Genomic DNA, 20467 nt, shown 5'->3' with positions numbered 1-20467 from the left:
TAATGTGGTTCTTAATTTAATATAATGTTAATTAGAATTTGCTTAAATTTGTGAAAGAAAAAGAATGCAAGATGATCTGCATTATTTATGCCTAATTGCTCTGATGATGTAGTAAAAATTATTCCCAGTCTGATCAGTAATGGTACAATTGCCAACAGAGCAACGCATTTGCAATTTGGTGAAGCTTTGGTGAAGTTTGAAGATGTAGCAGGTTCAGACATCCATCCATCCATCCATTTTCCAACCCGCTGAATCCGAACACAGGGTCAAGGGGGTCTGCTGGAGCCAATCCCAGCCAACACAGGGCACAAGGCAGGAACCAATCCTGTGCAGGGTGCCAACCCACCGCAGGACACACACAAACACACCCACACACCAAGCACACACTAGGGCCAATTTAGAAAGGTTCAGACATGCAGAAATAATTTAATTTGGAATATAAACTGATAACAGCATTTTAAGAAAAGCTGTATTGTAATAAGTACTGCCTTGATGAAGGTAGCTTACAGAATGTGTTTCTTTCAATGTACTGGTACTGTATTCCATAAACCTTTGCCTAAACTAATCTTTTAGTAGGTTTGAGGCAAAGACCTCAAAGGCTGTATTGTAAGATCTTCTTTAATCAACAGCCTGTAGCTGGCTAAATAATGCACAGTCTAGTTCATTTGGTTACAACATAGAGTAAACTTTGCATATTTGCATCTGAGAAACTATTAGATCAATTTTATATAAATATCAAACAATATGAAGTATGCATTCTATATCAATGTAATGTGTTTGCAGTTGTAAATTCTCATCTATCTACTATATAATAAAACCCTACATGTTGTGTGTGTATGTGCATGCATGTCTGGTCCGTTTGTTTTTGGTGACTCAGCGGTAAGGATGATGACACAGTACTTTAGGGGTGCAGAGTTCAATTCCTAATTGTGACACATTTCTTTTTATTAAAACAAGGGAGTTAAAAATAGAGCATTTAATTGACAACAAAGCAAATAATATACTGCTAAATACTAATGAGTTGCAACCCAAGTAGTATATGCAAGAATACAAATGATGTTTTCACAGTGGGTAATAGGGGCCTGTCTACTATTCATGGTAGGGATGCTCCAATCAAGAATTTTAAGGCTGATACCGATTACCAATTTCATATTACTTGATCGTCCAGTTTTTTCTTTCCATTATCCATTTAAAAACTTTTTACACACAGGTCCTGCATAACCAGACTCATAGAAGGTTTATGTCTTTTATTAAAATGTTTTTTTTATAATTAAACTATCGACCACTTGTGTTATCTGTTAATTTTTTATTAACAAAATGTAATTCTGTAGGCTTATTGTTCAGTGACCATAAAAATTCTAAAATAAATAAAATTTCCTTAAATTACATACTTTAATAAAATATGTACAAAATATGTATCCACAATACATATAGCATAAAAGAAAATAAAATGCTTCTCATAATTACAAGCTGTCATATTGTTTCATTTTTTCTGTAATGTACCTATCTGAAACAAAGCTTATATACACACGCACACTCCCACACAATCAGTTAACTGATATTGGCAATTAAACACTGCTTAAATGTAAAATATACATACACTACATACATACCTTTTTGTTGCTAAAATACCTGTATTCATACAGGTGTGCTTTTTTTCAGTGTATCAACATTCATAATTCTTGAGGTGTAATTATAAACATGGATTAATATTTTAATTATGTACTGTAGTACTTGTTTCTTACCAAAACTTGTGCTTTATGACACACAGCAACAAAAGTAAACAGTACAAATCTTTAAAAAAGCAACAAATGCATCAAATGTTCAGAAGCTGTTTATCATGGAGATGCAAGACTAATATGCTTAACAGATTTATAAGTAAAAGACACAATTTGCTGTTAAGCTAACATTTTTCTTTTTTCCACTGAAAATGTAAGCTGCTGCATTTAAAAAAGTGATAATTTGTTGTAATTAAAGTACACAATAAATAAAGTTCTATCTGTCTGTCTCTCTGTCTGTCTAAGTAAAATAGAAAAGGTCTGAATTCATTAAAGTACCATGTTTCCCCGAAAATAAGACAGGGTCTTATATTAATTTATCCTCCAAAAGATGCGCTAGGGCTTATTTTCAGGGGATGTCTTGTTTTTCCATGAACAACAATCTACATTTATTCTTGAACAAAAATCTACTTTTCTCTCTATTATAATAAAAAAAAATCTTAGAAGGCTTGGAAGGAGACAATATGTGATTTTCTCGGAGACACTTTTAACAACCCATAAGACAAGGCAGGGAGACAAAAGGACAGCGGCTGCACAGGCTTTTAAATGATTGACACGCAGCGCGACAAGCAGAAGAAGCAGCTCGTTAGCAGTAAGACAGCGGCTGATCCGACTGCATAGCGTGCGTTCAGCCCCCCCTTCAAAACGCGAGTGGCAGAGATGCGAAGGAGCGCCCTGGGGTGGTGGGCGAGTGAAGCAAGCCAGAGGCACAACCCCCTAGTATTCTTGAACAATAATCAACATTTATTCAAATACAGTCATGTCATCATCTTCTGGAACATCATCATAACTCTCCAAACCCCGAATTCCATTATGAATTTCTTGCGACTCCATTTCCTTTATAACAGTTGGCCCCAATCTCGCATGTCTAGCAATATAGCTTTCCTTAAATGAGTACCTCTTGTCCATGTAGCCTGCTCGTAGTGCATTTGGATATCCAACTTCTTCTCTTTGCAGAAATCAGTAAGATTTTTGCCCTGGGACTCCTCCACAATTCCTTTCTTATATTCAACAGAATAGCTCTTTCTTTTTGCACTCATCTTGTCGGGAGGTCAAATTACCAGTATTATTTCCTACTAGCCAACCCGCTACGCCGCATAATTATGTATTGATGGGTGAACACTTCCTGAAAGACACAGTTGTCCAAATGGAGTTGGTTTTGAGGATACGACTGTAGGTGAATGAAAAGATGTTACTCTGGAGAGGGCAACATACAATACAGCGTTTTACACGCTGCATACAGCGACTCGCATCGAAGCATAGACATTGCTAAGACTATGGGATACCCATCGCAAGCTGTTCTACACGCTGCATACAGCGATTCACATCCGCGACAAATATGATTCTTCTTAGATGGTGCTGTCGAGTCCACCCTTGCTCTCGAAGCATACACACTGCCTGGTCATGTGCCCGCTCACAAGAGCAACTAACAGAGACCTACCCACCCTCGTTCTCGAAGCATACACACCGCCTTGTCATGTTCCCGCTTGCAAGAGCAACTCACGGAGACCCGCCCACCAACTCTAAGACCATGGCGTGTAAAACAGTTTGCGATGGTGGACGCGGTCGTGCGTCATAACCGAAAAGAATGCAGTGGAACCTCGGTTCACGACCATAATTCGTTCCAAAACTCTGGTCGTAAACCGATTTGGTCGTGAACCGAAGCAATTTCTCCCATAGGATTGTATGGAAATACAATTAATCTGTTCCAGACCATACGAACTGTATGTAAGTATATACAGTATTTTTGTAAGTTTTTAAGCACAAATATAGTTAACTAAACCATAGAATGCACTGCGTAATAGTAAACTAAATGTAAAAACATTGAATAACACTGAGAAAACCTTGAACAACAGAGAAAACTAACACTGCAATAGTTTGCACTATAGCAACAAAAAATGAACATTTGAAAAAATCCGTAATTTAATAAACCACCAAGAAAAGTAACATTTCAAAAATGCACACTACGAACCGATCGCTGTAAACAGAAGTGAAAACAAAATCAAGCCCAGTGCATTCTTTAACTGCCTTCCTACCTTATGAGTCCAGCCCTCTCTCTCTCGCGCGCTGCCTGTGTGTGTGCGCGGCTCTCTCTCTCTGACCCTGCCTGTGTGTGTGTGTGGCTCTGTTTCTCTCTCACTGCCTGTGTGTGTCTCTGTCTCTCTCTCATGCTGCCTGTGTGTGTGCGCGGCTGTCTCTCTGGCGCTGCCTGTGTGTGTGCGCGGCTCTCTCTGGCGCTGCCTGTGTGTGTGCGCGCGGCTCTCTCTCTGGCGCTGCCTGTGTGTGTGTGCGCGGCTCTCTCTCTGGCGCTGCCTGTGTGTGTGCACGGTTTTCTCTCTCTCCGGCGCTGCCTGTGTATGTGCGTCTTGTCTCTCTCGCGCTGCCTGTGTGTATGTGCGGCTCTCTCTCTCGCGCTGCCTCTGTGTGTGTGTGTGTGTGTGTGTCGCACAGGAAATGCACAGGGAGAGACTGAACCTCGCAAGAGCAACTAACAGAGACCCGCCCACCAACTGTAAGACCATGGGATACCCCTCTCAAACTGCTTTACACGCCGCATACAGCGATTCACATCCGCGACAAACATACTTCTTCAGAGGTGCATGTGGAGTGTAGCAGAGACGAACGCAAATGATGCCCCGCTCTGTGAGTTGCTGCGTCCGAGTTGGTGGGCGTGGCTCTGCGAATTGTCGTTGTATCCAATGGTCTTAGAGTTGGTGGGTGTGGCTATCTTGTGTGCTTTTCATGGGTGTCTACTTGTCGGTGGTTTAGTGAATTATATATATAGATTCATCTGTGTACATACGGTAGTGGTAGGCATTTATCATTCATCCAAATGCGCCTGTGCCGGATTATAACTAGGGCTTATTTTTGGAGTAGGGCTTATATTACGAGCATACTGAAAAATCACGCTGGTGCTTATTTTCGGGATAGGTCTTATTTTCGGGGAAGCACGGTAGTTTTTCTTGCTGTCTAATTGCACAGGACGACTTCCCCAATTTTCTTAGGTTATTATTCCATTTTCTTTAATGTAAAGGCTAATATTTCAATCATCTCTTGCTAAACAAACCTCCACTTCTGCACCACTGGCTCAACTACCGTAATACCTTGTGTATGGGAGCACTACAGCTAAATTACTGTAAAGCATAGAAAAGCAGGGCTGAAAAGATTTTTTTGATCGGCCAATTTACCGATCACCAATATTCTTTTTTTTTTTTTTGTTAGCTTTGTTTTGAAAAAATGGCTGATTTTTATCGGAAGCTGATCTATTGGAGCATGCCTAATTGGTGGTAGTAAAAAACAGGAGGCGAGTAAGGTACCTGGAGTCTGATGCTACATTCCATTTAAAGTGGGAAGTCAGAGTTTTCAAATTCCCATTTGGAATTTTCAGTGTGAATGTCCCCTTATGCCAAATTTCCAATTCGAAAACTTAGATCTGGTCTGTCAAGTCGAAGTTTATTCAATTTCAGATCATGATGTCAAACCAAAATGGCGACATACACCTACAAATTTAGAGTAAAGAGGAAAGAGTAAGAAGAATGTTGAGGGTATGTATAGGTCAAGAGATATCAACTGTTTTTTAATTTACTCTATTACCTGTGTGCAACAAGTAAGCATAGCTAGTAAAAGTTAAACATCATAAAGTGTAATTTTTGATTAGTACTTAAAGAAATATTTTTCTTGGTTTAGACTGAGCACTTCCCTAGTAATTAAATGATAAAGATCATTTCATAAATCTTATTGTTTCAAATAGTCTTAGGCTGCTTCTAGTAAAGTGCAATCTGAAACTCCATATCTACCTTGGTTTAGTTACAAAATTGGCTATAGTGGAATATTTTATTCCGGAAAAGAACAAAGTTTCATTTATCTGGACACATTGTGAATATCTTTCTTTTTCTTGGTGTTACCATCTGTACATACAGCATATTAAAAATCTGCACTGTAGGGAGTGTTTATTTTATTTTTAATGATGCATTTTACCATCTAGATTGCCTTTCATTGTTTCTGCACCTTTTTGTTATTTATTATAATTATGACCAACATCATCAACACTTATGCCTGTGCTTGAAATATTGTTGCAAAACCATGTTGGTTTCCTTGCAGGACTACAAACTTCTGGATTATCTTGCTGGACAGTAATATCACAGGATAGACAGACTAAACTGGTTTTGGCCAGTGGAAGAAATATATATGTATTGGACAATGATTCATGCACATCTGTGGTAAGAATAATAAAACAGTGATAACATAATATGTTAGCGATTTCTGCTTTTACAAGAAATATTTCATAAACTAATTATACATAATGTCATTGTATACTTATATTGACAAGATTTTGAGCAAATCAGGGGTCCAGGTAAAAAATGCTGTCCATTCTTGAGGACTACCAGATTTCTTTTTGCCTTTTCATTTTTCTTGTGAAAATAATATACAGTAATCCCTCCTCCATCGCGGGGGTTGCGTTCCAGAGCCACCCGCGAAATAAGAAAATCCGCGAAGTAGAAACCATATGTTTATATGGTTATTTTTATATTGTCATGCTTGGGTCACAGATTTGCGCAGAAACACAGGAGGTTGTAGAGAGACAGGAACGTTATTCAAACACTGCAAACAAACATTTGTCTCTTTTTCAAAAGTTTAAACTGTGCTCCATGACAAGACAGAGATGACAGTTCTGTCTCACAATTAAAAGAATGCAAACATATCTTCCTCTTCAAAGGAAACAGAGAGGAAAGCAAACAAATCAATAGGGCTGTTTGCTTTTAAGTATGCAAAGCACCGCCGGTACAAAGCTGTTGAAGGCGGCAGCTCACACCCCCTCCGTCAGGAGCAGGGAGAGAGAGAGAGAGAGACAGAGACAGAGAAAAACAAAGTCAAAAATCAATAGGTGCCCTTTGAGCTTTTAAGTATGCGAAGCATCGTGCAGCATGTCGATTCACGAAGCAGCTGCACACAGAAGGTAGAAACGTGAAGATAATCTTTCAGCATTTTTAGACGAGCGTCCGTATTGTCTAGGTGTGCGAACAGCCCCCCTGCTCACATCCCCTACGTCAGGATCAGAGAAAGTCCGCGCAAGAGAGAGAGAGAGAAAGTAAGCCGGGTAGCTTCTCAGCCATCTCCCAATAGCGTCCCTTGTATGAAATCAACTGGGCAAACCAACTGAGGAAGCATGTACAAGAAATTAAAAGACCCATTGTCCTCAGAAATCCGCGAACCAGCAAAAAATCCGCAATATATATTTAAATATGCTTACATATAAAATCCGTGATGGAGTGAAGCCGCGAAAGGCGAAGCGCAATATAGCGAGGGATCACTGTATTATGTGGTTGAATATTTAACTTTCTGTTTTTGGAGGATTTGTTTGTTTAAGTAATCTCTGAAATTTAAGCAAAATTTGAGCTTTCCATATTTGAAATATGTATATCTGTGTTGATCCTAAATTGTGGATGGATCAAATGATTGTGATTACTTGTGGTACTTTTATTTAAATTGTAAAAAAATATAACACTATTGATTTGTGAACAAAACTAGTTCACATGAATTTTTGTTTTAATGTGTATGATTTCCATTTTTTCACTTCAATGGGAAGATTCTTAACCAACCTTTTTTCCACTCTTTTTTCAAGCTTGACTAGACATAAGTGAGGAATTTTTAAACATTTTAATATAATGAAGTCTTACATTTCTGCACGTTTAACTCCTTTTTGCACAGTTTAATGACATTGGAGCATTATGACAAACGTGAACTCCAGAAGATTACTTACCCAATGTAATGTGGATTTTTAAGAAACCAGGTTTCTGTCTTAACCGTGCTATTTACCTTAGCTCAGTTATTTGTGTTCAAATAAACGCACTCAATGACTGGTGCAAAATTCACCCCAAGGCACTAAATGCATGAAGCAGCTGTGCCCTTGAATGCTCTACTGTGCCACTTTATATAAGAGCTAATCTATAGAGTCGGCGGTTTCATAGTAAACAACATTTGTATTGATAATACAGTTTCTGTTTTTCACCCCACTTTCAGCTTTAGTACATTTAGTCACATGAAAAACTTGAGAATGCTTCAGGTGTTGGAGATCATGAATAGTTTTTCCTTTCCTTTTAGTCTGCATTATTCCTTGAATAATTTGTGCTAGAAACTTGTGGAATACATTTCTGTAAGTCTTCAGTTGGAGTATTCTCAGCATACCTTTGAACTACTAGTTATATCTTCAAGCACCATCAATGCAATGCATACTTTTATTGTAATCACACAAAAAAGTGCCTAGAATCTGTGACTAAAAATTTATACTTTCAGTTTCTTTTTATTGTCATAAACATACCTCAGACTTTTATTAGGTATATTTTTGAAATCTAAAACATTGCCACTTCAACGTGGACATATTCAAAGTTTTAAGTCGTTTTCTTTTTTTAACGCATATACCAATTCACCATCAACTGCATTTTAAACCACAAGACAGGTGCATAATTTTTTTTAATTGATTAAAAAACATTTCATTTAAGATCACCGTTTTCTGGGGCATATTAGTGTATATGTTGACAGTGAAAAAATAACATTAACTCGAAAAATGCAAAATATATTTATTAGTCAGTAAAAGAAACCAGAGTAAAACCCTGTAGACTTTAAATATTGTATATAAAATATTCTTATTTTACCTCAGAGAAGTCCTCTCTATCTAAATGTTCACCATCTCCTCATAGTGCACAGTAATAGCTCAGTTAACAAAGTGCATTCCTGGATATTAGTTTATCAGAAGCTTTGTTATCAAAGGTAGATTTAGCATGGGAGGAATGTGAATATGAATTGTAATGACCTGGGCACAGGTTATGGTTTGGACTTCTGTTGAGGAAATCATACCGTTGATATCATTATTCTTGACCATTATAAAAAAGTGTTGCTAATGCCCTGGTTTTGACTGACTCATTCCATGCAGTTCCATATGCACTCATCTGTCTCATTCACTGACTAGACAATTCATGTCACTGGCTCCACCTCGCCCTCACTTGGGCTTGGAGGCAATGCTATCTGCCTCCTCTTCCTCCACTCTGTGAGATAATTCAATTCAGGATCCTTTAGAAGTCCTCCTCCTTTAGCCATGCATCCAGATTATTAAGCTTAAGCAGAAGAGACAACTTTGAATTGCTTGGAAATTTGTGATTTCTATACATAGCATCTCTTTTTTTTAATTTACTTTAGACTGTCCCGGGGCTTGACCCAGATGTAAGCAGCTATTTCCACATGTCAGCTTCTTTCAACTACAAGTACTTGGCACTTTACACTAATACAGGATGCATTTGGATGGGAACCTCAAATCTAAAGGTATTACTAAATTTCAGTCATTCTGTTTTTTATTAGAATTACACTTACTGTTTGTTTTAGTTTAGCTGCTGGAAGTGCTTTGTGTTTGTGTAGGAGAATTTCATTGCATGAGGAGGGACTTATTTGGAAAATTCAAGTACCATGAGTTTCTGGCATTTGAAATTTGAATTAATTTGATTCCTCCGTTAAATATTACTCTGTTAAATATTACTTCAGTAATATTTTTAACTAGCTAATGATACAAATATAAAATCTTTAAATAGCAAATGTTGCAAACTTAACAGAGTGGTTCATTGAAAAACCAGACTTTAAAGAATGTTGTTTCAAAAACATATTTAAAGAGTTTGTTTAAATGGCAATATCCTAAATTATCTTAGAGAAAAGCCAAGCAAAATGATACCTTTTATTGGCTAACTAGAAAGATTACATCTTGCCTGAAGAAGGGGCCTGAGTTGCCTCGAAAGCTTGCATATTGTAATCTTTCTAGTTAGCCAATAAAAGGTGTCATTTTGCTTGGTTTTTCTCTACATTCATAATGGCTAACACGGTACAGCACCCTAGTACTACTAAATTATCTTGAAATTCATTAATTCAACAGTACATATATTATAATGTTTGAATGTTTATATTTAGTATGGATTTTATGAAGCATTTTCAGTTACTGGGCAGAATGTATCAGAATAAATTTTGAATGTGCACATGCCAAGATAAATCAGGTAGTGATTGATGATACCATTCTTTATAAACCTTATAGTGACCCCCCTTTGTTTTTACACTGTGCCACACATTAAAGTTTAATAAAAAGCCATCAAATGGAGTTTTTGTTTTTCTTTTTTTGTAATGAAAGGTATCTTAAAATTTCATTGGTATTGGTGTTGAATACAAAACGTCTGGTATCATGACATCCCTATAGCTGTGTATAAGCTTCATGTTTAACATCAAAGTGTTATCCTTTGTGATTCTACATTTAAAATATACTGCATATCACAGTAAGGTGTGTTCCCAGTTCATTTTTTAATAGCAAAGTTAAATGTTAAAAATGTTAAAAGTTAAAGGCTTATTTTTCACAAACCATTAAAAAATGTTTTGCTAAAATAATTAAAATAAAATCTTAGCTAGTAAAACATGTACAAAAAGAGAGTTAAAAATAACAAGCCTAATATGGCTTTTAAAGGAATGCAGTGGAATCTCGGTTCACGACCATAATTCGTTCCAAAACTCTGGCCGTAAACCGATTTGGTTATGAACCGAAGCAATGTCCCCCATAGGATTGTATGTAAATACAATTAATCCGTTCCAGACCATACGAACTGTATGTAAATATATATATTTTTTAAGTTTTTAAGCACAAATATAGTTAATTAAACCATAGAATGCACAGCGTAATAGTAAACTGAATGTAAAAACATTGAATAACACTGAGAAAACCTTGAACAACAGAGAAAACTAACACTGCAATAGTTCACGCTATAGCGCTACCAACCGCTGGCTAAAAACACTTTTTTTAATGAGTTTTAAGCACAGGGAAAAAAATGAACATTTGAAAAAATCCGTAATTTAATAAACCACCAAGAAAAGTAACATTGCAACAATGCATGCTACGAACCGATCGCTGTAAACAGGAGTGAAAACAAAATAAAGCCCAGTGCATTCTTTAACTGTCTTCCTACCTTATGCGTCCAGCCCCCTCTCTCTCGCGCTGCCTGTGTGTGCGTCTGTCTCTCTCTCGCGCTGCCTGTGTGTGTGCCTCTGTTTCTCTCTCTGGTGCTGCCTGTGTGTGTGCGTGGATCTCTCGAGCGCTGCCCGTGTGTGTGCACGTCTGTCTCTCTCGTGCTGCCTCTGTGTGTGTGTGTGTGTGTGTGTGTCGCACGCTCTCTCGCTCTCTCTCTTGCTCGCAGCACAGGAAATGCACAGGGAGAGACTGAACATGTACAAACCGAAAGGGAAACTGGCTTGTTCGTATACCGAGTGTGTGGTTGTGAACCGAGGCAAAAGTTTAGCGAACTTTTTGGTCGTAAACCGAGTTGTACGTGTACCGAGACATTCGTGAACCGAGGTTCCACTGTACTCCACTAAACATTATATTTTTTTTAATATGTTAATATGTTTAATATGTTACTTAGCTCATGTAGTTTGTAGTGGTGGCCGTGAAAACTTTTAATCTTGTGTTTTCATGCGGAATGGAGATAAAGTTGGACAACAACAAACAATATCAAAAAGTCAATGAAAAAGAATGTAATATTACCCATCTCACATAACCCACATGTCAAGTCATCCAGTCTTGTACTCGCAATATTCTAAACCAGTGTTTCCCAACCTCGGTCCTGGGAACCCACTGTGGCTGCAGGTTTTTGTTCCAACCAGATTCCTAATCAGTGACAACACCTGATAACACTGATTTCATTTAATTAGCTGGTATTATTTTTCTTTTATTCTACATTCAGAAAAGTACAGCAGCATGATTTTTACATTTATAAAACATTTAGAAATATTTCTGCTTTTGCTATAGATTTAAATGCTTAACTCTCTTTTGTTGATTTCATTATATTTTGCCCTTTCTCTGTGCAGTTTTTCCCCTTCATTGTATCTTATTAATGACAATTAAAAATGAGCAGAACAGACATGCTGGCAAACAACACTTAATAATCAAAGGCTGCAACTACTTTAGCATGAGACCCACTAATCTATATATAAAAAATCCCTATGTGCGTCCAGGTGTCCGTGTGTTGGTGTCTTCTGATGAAGTGCGCATGCGCGGGGCACAGTGCGATGCGCAATATTACTGTCAGAGAAAGTTAGAGGCGTTTTACGGAAATACAAACCAGTATTACTGCGAGAGGAAATTAAAGGTACACAATACAGTGACGCATATTACAGCCACATACAAGCCAGTATTAATGCCAGAGGAGATTAAAGGCATATTACTGACGCACACGCCTGTATTACCGCCAGAGAAAATTAAAGGTATATTACGGACGTACAAGCCAGCGGACGTACAAGGCGGTATCCTTCAATAAGGGTGCGCACAGGCATCCTTCAATAAGCCCACAAAAAGGCGAGCTTCAAAAGGGCGACCTCAATTGGGCGCAGCGAATAAAGGCACGCGTAAATAAAGATCTGCACCTTTGTTGCTCTTCACATATTCTAGAGCCATTTGAACTAAATTATCTACGAACGCCTTTATTCGCCGCGCTTAATTGAGGTCGCCCTTTTGAAGCTCGCCTTTTTGTGCGCGCCCTTACTGAATAGAGCCATACAAGACAGCATTACTGTCACAGAAAATTAAAGACACACAATACACAGCGGCAGCCCATGAAGAACGGTCAGCTCAGCAAGTAAACATCAACAAAAGAAAGGCTGAAAGAAAGAAAAATACGACCAACAAAAAGAATGAGGTCAAAGTCCCTTGCCATTTAATATAGACTGTTCCTACTAATGTTTATGCACTACTGTTCTAGCGCCCGTTATTGTAACGGGCTAAATGACTAGTTAGTAAATAATGGATTAATTAAACAATTAGAACACCCAAAAAAGTAGAATGAAAATCAAGATGAAAATATTGTTAAAAAGAAAAAAATACATTACAGTATTCCCATATAACTGCTTGGTACGTTTTAATATATATATATATATATATATATATATATATATATATATATATATATAATCTCTATAATAATAAAAGGCAAAGCCCTCACTGACTGACTGACTCACTCACTCACTCATCACTAATTCTCCAACTTCCCGTGTAGGTGGAAGGCTGAAATTTGGCAGGCTCATTCCTTACAGCTTACTTACAAAAGTTAGGCAGGTTTCATTTCGAAATTCAAAGCGTAATGGTCATAACTGGAACATATTTTTTGTCCATACACTGTAATGGAGGAGGCGGAGTCACGTATCGCGTCATCACGCCTCCTACGTAATCACGTGAACTAAAAACAAGGAAGAGATTTACAGCACGAGTCACACGCGGGAACGAAGGTAAATGACGTTAATTTTTGACTGTCTTTTAATACTGTGTAAGCATACATATTAACACGTGCAATTAAACGTGTGCATTTACGGGGTGATTTCTCAGGCTTAAAAGCTCACCTTTTATCAAACGCGGGAACAAAGGTAACTGACGTTGTTCACTGTCTTTTAATACTGTGTAACCATACATATTAACACATGTGCAATTAAACGTGTGCATTTACGGGGTGATTTCTCAGGCTTAAAAGCTCGCCTTTTACTAAAAAGGTAAATGCAAAACTATTTTTAATCAGTTTATTGAAATGCTCCCGTTAAGGATTGCAATAACATATTCGCGAGATAAAAGAACGAAGTAGGGGGGAAATGGAGGAAGAGCCGCAAACGGCAAAAAATTAATTAAACAATTGAGAACGGAGCGAGTTAAGCATACAAGCATGTTCATAAGGGAAACAAAGCACGGTGTAAAACGTAAGTTTAAATTAAGTTTATAGAAACGCTCCCGCTGCGGATTGCAATAACATATTCGCGAGATAAAACTTTAATGAGAAGACACGAGGTATAAACGAACCACACGCCGTGGCGCAACCATTCTATGATCTGCTTCTCGCAACTGAAAGACGGCACATGGCGGATGTTAGCCGACTTGCTGACCGCAACGTTAGGGGCTTCAACTATGGCGCTGACGCCATATCTCAGTGCCAACACTTTGCAGACTGTACTTAAAAGACATGCCCTCCTCACTGGACAGTTAAAAACACCAATCAAACTAACGATGACATCAAGTATTACCCAATCAAAAGTAGGAAAGGAGGCATCTTCATAAAATGCGTGTGGGATGATTTGCATGAGACGCTGCTTTAAAAAAAAAATGATAAAAAAAATACGGGATAAATCCCGTCCAGTATTGATTCAAAACGGGACGCGCAATTTCATTCTCAAACGCGGCACGATTCCGTATTTTAAAGGACGGGTGGCAACCCTACAGTGCCAGGTAACCACCCATACAATCAGATTGTGATTCAGACTAGGAATGCAATGAATGTAATTACCCCGATCTACATACAAGGCGAAAGTCTTGCAACATTCAAAGATGATGGTTTGGGATAATTAGTACTTATTAAGTACAACATTGAACATAAAAGAGCTTATGAAGCCTTGAACCGAAAAAAGCAAGATCTCACAGATCGTAAAAAAAAAAAAGGAGGTAATGTCGTTTTACTCGCTGTAGATTTTACTCAAACATTACCAGTTATTCCACGAGGGAGACCAGCAGATGAACTCAACGCATGTTTAAAATCCATGCTTCTCCCACGGTCGGTGATATGTCGCGTGTTCTCGGGTAGGTACACCAAAAAATGTATACATTTAAGCATGTAATGGCCAAAGAAAAAATGAGGTATACCCGAAGGCACTGCAGTAGTACTCAATGTAACTTTACTTCTTAAATGTTAATGTTTTACTGTTTAATAATTTATACGCTTCTTATATATTGTTCAAATTCTTTTATGAAAATACCAATGACAGCGCAATGCACGATAACATGGAGTGAATACACCATACGCATCTGCCCACGGCCGCCCTGGTGTGCGCAGATAGGAGTTGATTCTAAAATAAAATAAACATAAAAACAGTAATACATTCATCACCCATAAAGCGGATAGCAGACGTGACGTATTATATGTGTACCACATTTCAAGTCAATACGTGAAACGGTTTGCAAGCTACATGTGATTTAAAATCCTGGACAGACCAACGAAAAGCCACGGTAGCAAATTATTGAAGAAGATTTTACTGTTTAATAATTTATATTTATATGAAATGTGCTTCTTATATATTACTTCATATTCTCATATGATAATGATGTTAATGTTGTTTATATTGATTTCTATGTTATTGTAAGTGCATCTATGTGTGTATATGTATGTATGTATGTGTATATATATATATATAAAAAATATATATATTAAAAATATATGTGTATATGTATATATAATATATCTGTATATGTGTGTATATGTGTGTGTATATGTGTATATGTATATATATATGACAGCAACACTCATAACAATGACAACACAATTACATTGACAATCATGTTACGTTATTTTTAAAATGTTTCCTTTACTTTTTCATAACCTCTTTAACACACTACTTCTCCGCTGCGAAGCGTGGGTATTTTGCTAGTATATATATATATATATATATATATATATAAAAAACCAAACTTAGTTTTCTAATTTCTATATTGTTCCCAAAACATAGAACTAGGGAAATAACACATCACTTAATTAGCCCAGGAGTCCAATTAACAACAGAAGCTCGTTTGAGCAAAAATCTGCAGCCACCGTGTGCCCCCAGGACCGAGGTTGGGAAACACTGTTCTAAACAAGTGTATTTTTACTAAAATATTTTTAAACCACTTTCAAAAACACTCTTGTGATATAAAATTAAACTGAACTTATCCAAGCATTTGAACTGAAGATGCACCACCTCCCCTCATTCATTGTCTAATGTTGCCACTTCATGTGGTATCAACAGTGCAAAGTTCACTAAGAGATGTATACAGCAGCTAAGGATTAAACATTACAGAAAACAAGTGAAAACATCAGTAAGAGAATATGCCTCAGACTTTTGCATTGCTGAGATGCTCCAACAAGCAGGTCAATTCATATGTGTAGTTTCACAGGCCACTGCTAAATAATCTTGAGGTGCTCCAGTTGTGGACATCAGTAAGTGCAATGGCATTTTCCATTATTATATGCAATGTGTCCAAGATAGGTTTGAGTATCTGTAAGTTAGATTTGATGATAAGTGGATGGATACTTGCTGATCTGTTTAGATGTTTTTTCCCCTCACTCTATTTTCATTTTGGTTATACCAGTCTCCACTAGAGACTTCCTTTTTTGGTAGGTTCAGACAGAGTATCTGCCTCATAATTTTTCTGTAGTTTACCCTGAACAATATAGCACTTGGCTTTAATTAGTTTCAGTTTTATGCTAAGCTAAATAGATGCAGAAATAAATATGTATCTGTAAAGCAGTCTTATTTGTGTATTAGGCAATTAGGCTTTTTATTTATTTATTTTTCTCTTCACTTGCTACGTAGAACTACCACCCAAAATATGTTTCACTTCCCAAAGACTTCCTTATCATTGTGAATATTTCTAAAAAAAACAAAGGAATCTTTGGATGCATAATTTATTTATTAAAATTATCACACTTTCACATTTTAAATCTCCTGACTTTAGGTACCTAGGTACTCTTAATTGTACTGAGTTCTAATTTATCTCATGTTCCTGTTACTGATTTCTTTTCCATTCTTAAATTATCTCTCCTAGTAGGGTTTCTGCCATAAAAATAAACAATATGTTTAATGTAATTTTTCCCTTTCCCTTGTATATACTCATCAAGACAGAAGTCATAAAAATCTAAATTTATATAACCTATTAAATATAGATCACATTTGGAATTTGCAGTTTATCATTTGGCAAGCACATTTTACAGTTAGAACAATGCAGGTAACGGCCCTGGTTGGGAAGCTAGCATAATTAATAGGTCACTTGTGCATGCATTCACCCACATACAGAGTGCTAATCAATATACAATGCTTGTCTTTGGCATGTGGGTGAATACTGACACATCCAGAGAATTGAATGTGATGCAGAGAGAAAAAGCAGATTCCATATATACAGTGGTTTGATCCTTGAGCTTTGAGGCAGCAATGCTAAACATTTATAACTGTGATGCCCATACATATTCCTAGTATACTTTATTTGTAATCAATTTTTTTTTTGTCATATATGATGATATGAAACTAAACAACAACCATTTTCCCTTTCCCTAATGTCAGAAGGATCAAAAGCTGTTTTTGTTTTAATACCTAATTTTTCACCCTCCCTACCTGCCACAGATGCACAATGTCATGCCCAGCAGAGGAGGCAAATTCCACTCCTGTATAACAATTCCAGTTTATTATTACATGGTGCATTTGTGCAGCAAAAATATTCTACAAGAATTCATTAAAAGAATAACCAAAGGTTTGTTTCACTATTGTGTGTTACTAATTATTTCTTTTTTTTAAATAAATCAAAAGTGAGCTATCAATATTTCTTAAACTTGTTAAATAACCAGAGATAGATATGTACATTTTCCTATAAGAAAATCATATTATATATAGCGGTTTGTGTACCTACTTTATAATGCCAGTGGATTGAGGAAGTAGCTGCCACTTTAAAAGCTGATCCAAGATCTTGTTGTCTGTTCTGATCTAAGTTTACCTATTATATATGATTTCTCCACCATCCAGTGGTGGTCACATCAGTGCTTTATATTTTTGCCTTTCATTCTAATAATAGGCAATTTGTTTTGCATACTTTTATCTAGGAGAAGCTTGGGGAATTTGATTGCAAGTTTCATGCACCTCCAAAACAGATGGTATGGTAAGTCAAGAATTAGTCATCGAAGAACACCATTGATGCATCACTTCCTCTAAACAATTCATATAATCTGTAAAATTAGGACTAGTTATGATAAAACAAGAACTTCATTAAAAACCTCACATTTAATGAGCATTCACAAACTTTCTATTATTACTGTAACTGTTGACAACTGTGAAGTTTAGATTAGATAAACTTTATTAATCCCATGGGGAAATTCAGTTGCATACAGCAGCAGAAACACAAAAAAATAAGGATACAGAGTCACAGAACTGATAATGCAACCAATCAATTAATAAATAAATAAAAACCTACCGGGTCCATTGGGTAGAAGCATTGAATTGCCTGATAGCAGTGGTCAGGAAAGACCCCTCAGAGGTGCTTCTTAGCATATCGGGATGGAATGAGCCTCTGGCTAAAAATGTTCCAAGAGAGCACTTACTGGAAGGGATGGAGGGGATTTTTCATGATAGCATTGAGTTTTGCTGTCGTCCACTTTTTCACAGTGGCTTCCAATGTGTCCAAGGTTCACCGTGTGATGGAGCTTTCCTGATTATAATTGTCCTTCTTTTGAGCTTAGGTTCCTTCCCCATGAGAATGCACTGTAGAACACCACACTGGCTTCTATGGACCGGTAGAACATTTCCAGCAGCTTGCTGCACACATCAAAAGACCTGAGTATCCTGAGTGTCCTGGACCTTCTTGTACAGTGTCACTGTGTTGTCAGACCGATTTGCTATTTATATGAAACCCCAGATACTTGTAGCTTTGCACCACTTACACATTCTCCGTCTGGATGATTACTTTTTCAGAGGCTTCTTGGCAGTTCAAAAGTCCACCACTAGCTCTTTGGTCTTACTGATTTTGAGTTGTAAGTTTTTGTCCTTGCACAAGACAAAGTCTTCCACAACCTTGCTGTAATCTGACTTGTCTCCATTAATAATGTAGCTTATAATGGTCGAGTCATCTGGGAATTTCTGTAGATGGCAAGTGCTGGTATTGTACTGGAAGTCTATTGTGTAGAGGGTAAGCAGGAAGGATGACAGGACAGATCCCTTTATTACACACCACCAAACACACCACCATTTCTGACACACAGTCCCTGAGCATCACAAACTGCTGTCTGTTGGACACATAGTCCATGATCCCAGCTGACTAGGGATTGCATGTCCTAAAGCTGGCATCTTTGAGGCACAAGGCAAAGGCAGGGCTCAATAAGTTTGAAAGATGGATATACAGTTAAAGATCTCACTTGCAGTGGCAAATTAGGAAAAAAAAAACATTACTATTGCAATGTATGCTCTGTAAATCTACTGAAAGCAGTGGAGGAGAAAGATAGTAGTATTACTCCAGCATGCCAGTGGGCATGGCAATTGAGATTACACTATGTGTGCTTAGCCTTGACCAAAACTGTGAAAGAGACAAAGGGAGTTGATAAGAGGACATACAGTGCATCTGGAAAGTATTCACAGCGCATCACTTTTTCCACATTTTGCTATGTTACAGCCTTATTCCAAAATGGGTTAAATTCATTTTTTTCCTCAGAATTCTACACACAACACCCCATAATGACAATGTGAAAAAAGTTTACTTGAGGTTTTTGCAAATTTATTAAAAATAAAAAAAACTGAGAAATCACATGTAAATAAGTATTCACAGCCTTTGCTCAGTACTTTGTCGATGCACCTTTGGCAGCAATTACAGCCTCAAGTCTTTTTGAATATGATGCCACAAGCTTGGCACACCTATCCTTGGCCAGTTTCGTCCATTCCTCTTTGTAGCACCTCTCAAGCCCCATCAGGTTGGATGGGAAGCGTCGGTGCACAGCCATTTTAAGATCTCTCCAGAGATGTTCAATCGGATTCAAGTCTGGGCTCTGGCTGGGCCACTTAAGGACATTCACAGAGTTGTCCTGAAGCCACTCCTTTGATATCTTGGCTGTGTGCTTAGGGTCGTTGTCCTGCTGAAAGATGAACCGTCGCCCCAGTCTGAGGTCAAGAGAGTCATGGTCTGAGAGTCCTTCAGGTGCCTTTTGGCAAACTCCAGGCAGGCTGCCATGTGCCTTTTACTAAAGAGTGGCTTCCGTCTGGCCACTCTACCATACAGGCCTGATTGGTGGATTGCTGCAGAGATGGTTGTCCTTCTGGAAGGTTCTCCTCTCTCCACAGAGGACCTCTGGAGCTCTGACAGAGTGATCATCAGGTTCTTGGTCACCTCCCTGACTAAGGCCCTTCTCCCCTGATCGCTCAATTTAGATGGCCGGCCAGCTCTAGGAAGAGTCCTGGTGGTTTCGAACTTCTTCCACTTATGGATGATGGAGGCCACTGTGCTCATTGGGACCTTCAAAGCAGCAGAAATTTTTCTGTAACCTTCCCCAGATTTGTGCCTCAAGAAAATCCTGTCTCGGAGGTCTGCAGACAATTCCTTTGACTTCATGCTTGGTTTGTGCTCTGACATGAACTGTCAACTGTGGGACCTTATATAGACAGGTGTGTGCCTTTCCAAATCATGTCCAATCAACTGAATTTACCACAGGTGGACTCCAATTAAGCTGCAGAAACATCTCAAGGATGATCAGGGGAAACAGGATGCACCTGAGCTCAATTTTGAGCTTCATTGCAAAGGCTGTGAATACTTATGTACATGTGCTTTCTCAATTTTTTTATTTTTAATAAATTTGCAAAAATCTCAAGTAAACTTTTTTCATGTTGTCATTATGGGGTGTTGTGTGTAGAATTCTGAGGGGAAAAAAATGAATTTAATCCATTTTGGAATAAGGCTGTAACATAACAAAATGTGGAAAAAGTGATGCGCCGTGAATACTTTCCAGATGCACTGTATTTTTTATTTACTGTTGGAGAGCAGCACTTGCCAAAAGAAAGAGGACCATATGACCCTTTTTCAGAGTTAGTTGTTCACAGACTGGCAGTAGACCTTAAAGGATAAGTTTGATATTTTTCAAGTC

The 20467-nt window shown here is 37.7% G+C and overlaps 1 protein-coding gene across 1 annotated transcript in view; it reads left to right on the top strand.

The window, feature by feature from the left end:
* The window catches only part of vps16 (VPS16 core subunit of CORVET and HOPS complexes), a 118009-nt gene that overhangs the window by 27992 nt on the left and 69550 nt on the right, over positions 1-20467 (top strand). Inside the window, exons 6-8 of the mRNA XM_051931057.1 lie at positions 5880-5998; positions 8973-9095; positions 17450-17505. Coding sequence (XP_051787017.1) covers positions 5880-5998; positions 8973-9095; positions 17450-17505 — 298 coding nt within the window. The remainder of the gene's footprint in view (positions 1-5879; positions 5999-8972; positions 9096-17449; positions 17506-20467) is intronic.

Source organism: Erpetoichthys calabaricus, chromosome 8, assembly GCF_900747795.2.
Source record: "Erpetoichthys calabaricus chromosome 8, fErpCal1.3, whole genome shotgun sequence".
Taxonomy (NCBI): domain Eukaryota; kingdom Metazoa; phylum Chordata; class Cladistia; order Polypteriformes; family Polypteridae; genus Erpetoichthys; species Erpetoichthys calabaricus.
The sequence above is the reverse complement of the archived record's forward strand: the minus strand, read 5'-3'. Positions and strand labels throughout refer to the sequence as shown.